The sequence below is a fragment of the Volvox carteri genome, assembly GCF_000143455.1.
Source record: "Volvox carteri f. nagariensis unplaced genomic scaffold VOLCAscaffold_81, whole genome shotgun sequence".
In the NCBI taxonomy this organism is placed as follows: domain Eukaryota; kingdom Viridiplantae; phylum Chlorophyta; class Chlorophyceae; order Chlamydomonadales; family Volvocaceae; genus Volvox; species Volvox carteri.
Window position 1 is genome coordinate 305,428 of NW_003307624.1, and position 4,873 is coordinate 310,300.

Consider the following 4,873-nt stretch of genomic DNA (forward strand, 5'->3'; position numbering starts at 1 on the left):
TGACTCCCAGCTCCCCCGCCAGGGACTCCAGCTCTGGAGCTGTGGTGTCGTACTTGGCAAACGTCTGGAGAGACGAAACCATCAACAGTGAGTATGAAATACACCGTGTGGGGGTTGGAAAGTGTTGGGCGGGGAGGGAAGTGAAGAACCCATGTATGAGGAGGAGGAGGATGGGTACGGCGACGATGATGGAAGAATGACGAGTGAACGAATTTGGTAAGAGGATAACACTATTTTGGATAAGTAGCTTGTAGTAATTTATTAAATATAGTATTCCTTGCCTATGACCTCCATTTAAAAAAGAAAAACGTTAGCTTCCTCACCGCCTGTACCAGCTCTTAGTTCCATTATTGCGCTTTTACAATCATATATGTGCGGGTTTGTTTTTGCGGGGCGTGGCCTGTACGAAGGTCCTCTAAGCTCCTCTCCCCCACCACTACACCCCCGAACCAAAATAAACACTCCCCCCCCATACACACATACATACACACACGCAGACTCACCACCCCAGGGTATTTGTCCACGAGGCCGTCCAGGAAAGGGCCCATCTGCCGGCACTTGCCACACCAACTGATAACAGAAACGGTTTGGACGAGCGGGCAAACGACCGGAAGTTGGGAGTTGGGAAGTTGGGAGTTGGAAGTTGGGGAGTGAAATGAAAGGGAGGTTGTGTGGAACAAGGAAAAAAAGGAATGTGCAGCAGGCAGGGCAGGACAGGACAGGTCATATGTACTTAGAGGGAAGGACGAGGGGGGTGGGGTTGGAACAGCGGCCGGGAAGCGCCGGGGGGGGTCATCCCCCACACAACAACCAGATGAAAGTACTGACCCGCCGCCGTCAAGATTAATAACCGTCTGTCACCAAAACTGGTCCACCCCACCCCACCCCACCCCACACTCCCACCCTACCCCACCCCACCCCACCCCACACTCCCTACCCACCCCACACTCTCACTACCACCACTCCGCACTCCCCACTCCGCAACTTACGGAGCGTAAAAGTCCACGACGACGGCACCCGGCGATGACGTCAGCTGCTCGTACTCCTTCCGGCTGCCAATAACCTTGAGCTTGGTGCCGAACACAGTTTCATCCTGCGAACCAACCAACCAACCAACCAATTAACCGCTGCTGATTTGAAAACAGTTAACCAGGAAGATCCGACAGTAATATAATAAAGCAAAAGCATTCGCTTGCACAATTCATCGCAGGGCATTTGCGACGAGCATAAATTTTTATTGATCTTTTATTAATCTCTCATTAACTCTCAATTTTATTAATTTATTATAGAGAGGCGGCACAACAGAGCATGTTTGTAGCAGACACATCCCTGCACGTGTGATTCAAAAAACATATTCACAAAACATTCACTCTCAATAAGAGGCCGCAACCAAACTTGTACTGTCGTACTTTGCCGTACCTCCGTAACGGAGCTGAAGTACTCCAACGACTTTTCCGTATCCGCCACCATGGTCTTGGAGCCTGGCTTCCAGTTGGCAGGGCATACCTGGCACGGAAACACACACGCACACAGAAATACACAGAAGAGACCAGATCAGAAAAATCGACAGGAAATAGAAATTTTGGTCTACAAAAAGAGATAAAAACACCAAAAAAACGTTCCGGATATAGCTCGGGTTGATTCCAACATTTCCAAAAGAAGGGAACTTCGAGTCAAAAAAATATGATTGCATTAAAACAATCATGAGCAAACTTATGTCGCTGGTACGAATTGTACTACATCCAAATCAACGGAGCAGGAGGAGAATGAAAAGCCTCACAGGAGCCAAAGTAACAAAGAAGAAAAAAGACTTCACGAGTAACAACCCCCCCATATACACACACACACACACACACACACACACACACACACACACACACACACACGCGCGCGCGTTGATGCGAGCACACACGAGCACACCATCACCACGTAAGCCCATCCTCCTTCCCTCGACGCGACCCCCCTCCCTCATCCCACCCCCCTCCCCCTCCCCCTACCCCAACCACCCACAATCGAAGTCCCCCGACTTCACCAACGACCATGAGACCCAAGGTGCACAATCCCTCCCCGGCCGCCACACACACACCTCGCCGTGCTGAGCGTGGAACTGGATGGCCTGCAGCGTGCGGAGGGCCTCATCCACCGACCTGCCGACTGGGGGGCCGGGCCAAGCGGGGTAGGGAACGAGGGGAGGTGAGGGGAGGGACGAGGAGAGGGAGAAAAGAAGGGAACATAGATGCGCACGGGTGAGATCCCCTCATCCTGAAACCCAAGCGGCAGACGCATAAACATACACAACAACCACGACAACACCCACACACATACCATCCTCACTCCTCCGCCAACAGACATATCAACATACATACATCGCCACGAACATCCCCTAAGCCTCTGTCTCTCCCCTCATCTACCCCTTTCCCACTAAACCACCGAACTGCCCAACTACCCAGCTGTCCAACCATTTGAAACACCCAACTGCCTAACCACCCAACAGCCCAACCACCCAATTACCCAACTGGGAAGGTCGTTGATGGTCACGTGTTGTACGACGCCCTGGGGGTTAATAATGAACAGCCCGCGAAGGGCGATACCGAGCTGTTCGATGAGCACGCCGTAGCGTGCAGAGATGGCCTTGGTGGTGTCAGCCAGGATAGGAATCTGCATGAAACCCAGGCCTCCACGATTACGGGGGTTCCTGCAACAGTTGACGGTTGGTCCATGACGGTTGGGGGATGGTTTCAGAGCATTTTAATCAAAATCTTTATTAACCTAAAAGAGAGCGACACAAAGAGAAAAAAAAACTCCCTCGGGCAGGGTCCACATCCTTACAACAACACCAACTGAAAGTTACCAACAAGATGCACCCGTACAACTACCAACCGTCTCTAACCGCCGGCTCCGTACCTGATCCAGGCCAGGTGGCACTCCTCGGTGTCGGTTGATGCTGCGATGAGCTGACAGTTAAGGGCCTCGAACTCCTGAATCCGTAAAACAGCGTAAGCCGAGGCTTGTGTGGGTGGGGTGGGGGGGTGGGGGGGAAAGACGAACCACGAACCCGAGTGAAGCTGCTGCCACAAGGAAAGGGTGTACAAGAAGCAGAACTGCCCGAAAGGCGTCATGGGTTGGGGGGGAAGAGGAGCAGGAGAGGACGTTGACGTTGACGTGCAGTCTAACGGTCATTGAGATCCTACACGGCGTTGTCCGGTGTACAATGCTTCTTAAAGTCGGCAACTCAGCGCCCCCCGCCCCCCAGCAACACTAGCGCCCCCCGCCACACACACATATCACACCCGGACTTGAGTCAGGTCGGGCCGTATCGTATTGCATCGTGTCGTACAATGCCGTATCTGGCTCTCGCACCTTGGCGCGGTCCGAGAATGCGATGATCTCCGTCGGGCACACAAACGTGAAGTCCTAGGGGGCCGGTGGAGGGGGGGGCGAGAGGAGGGGAGGAGAGGGGGAGGGGTTGGGGCATATGTACTGCAGAAACACCAGAACAGAAACCCTGTGCGTGTGGAGGTGTCCCTGTCCTAGTGTGGATGTGGGTCGATAGGTGGGTTAGTGGCCAGCCCTTTTCCAGTCCTATGGGCCTATGACGACTTATAAATAAATAGTGTTAAAACATTGGGGTGACACGCAGAGTATGATGCCGTTCTCCTCAGAATGGCCCTTTCCACCTCCTCCTAGCATGCGCGCCTACATATGCCGCCGCCACGTAACGTCAATCGCACACAGCGACATGGCTTCCTTTCCCTTACCACACCTGTGGCTCACATCTGTTCAAGTTGTTGGCAGCCTATGGCTCGTATGAAGACAGAGATTGTTCACTAGATGGCTGAAAAACATTTAAGCGTGATTAAACGTCAAGCATTTTTTACCCAGATCTTCATTTCAGGATCATTAGGATCATTCCCGATCCACATTCAATTATAATTTGATGACCAGCAACCTAAGGCTTTGCGACAACAACGAAACTGTGACCTAAGAAAATTTCCACCGAGAAACCATAAGGCCTTCCGAGAACCACATATTGTGAAATTAATCATCCACGCCGGCAGCATGCATGCGTACACGCGGCGTGTACGCGTGGCGAGACTGCCACTGCCGTACTTTCTATCCGTACAATTACGTATTATGGATGTCGTACAACGTTACCTTGGGATAGAAGAACAGGCAGACGTACTTTCCGCGGTAGTCAGCCAGGCTGATCTTGGTAATCTCGCCGTCGACCACCGCTGCATGCCGTACATGCGACCGACGTGGGAGTCAACCAACAACCGAAAAACGAACAATGGCAACCGGCGAAAACCGTCGAATGGACGATCTAACGGACCGCAACGGGACATATGCAAACTCATATTTGGATTTTGAATTGTTACAGAGTGTGAGGCTTCTTGGCAAACTCATATGAAGATCAGCAGTGAAGTGGGTCATGCTTCAGTGGAGTAGTCCAATACGGTATATTACGATTTGGGTATGTAATTTTTGAGGGGGGGGAAAAAGGGCCAAACGTACATACAGAAACAGAACTTACAAAGGTACAAGGGTACAGGGGTTAAGAAGTAAAAGGATTGCGTCATGAATTCGAAATGCGATCACGCAGAAGGGTTTAAAGGAGTTAGGTCAGCCCATCAAGGGGGAACACATGGCGGGAGAAAGGGTCGGGGAAAAGACGAACCACGAACGAGTGAAAGGGTCGGGGGAAGGACAAGTTGGGTGTCGGCTTCAAGGAAGCCGGAAAAAGGGCGGGGCCCCTCTGCATCCGTACAGGCAGTGATTTTTTTTTCATTTAGGGGGGGTCTCAATTTATTCCAACCTAAGTAACAAAGTTGCTAGCGTCGCCGTTATGTATTCCTTACGAGTGGGGCGCTGG

At 51.8% G+C, this 4,873-nt stretch overlaps 1 protein-coding gene across 1 annotated transcript; it reads right to left on the reverse strand.

Moving 5' to 3' along the window:
- Nucleotides 1–1,275: 1,275 nt before the first annotated feature.
- VOLCADRAFT_68651 (uncharacterized protein) lies at nt 1,276–4,239 on the reverse strand (the record flags this gene model as incomplete). The annotated part of the gene is made up of 6 exons (XM_002957869.1): nt 1,276–1,506; nt 2,087–2,154; nt 2,517–2,695; nt 2,905–2,978; nt 3,361–3,414; nt 4,156–4,239. Coding segments are annotated over 6 exons (690 nt in total), but the record flags the coding sequence as incomplete, so codon positions are not given.
- Nucleotides 4,240–4,873: the final 634 nt, after the last annotated feature.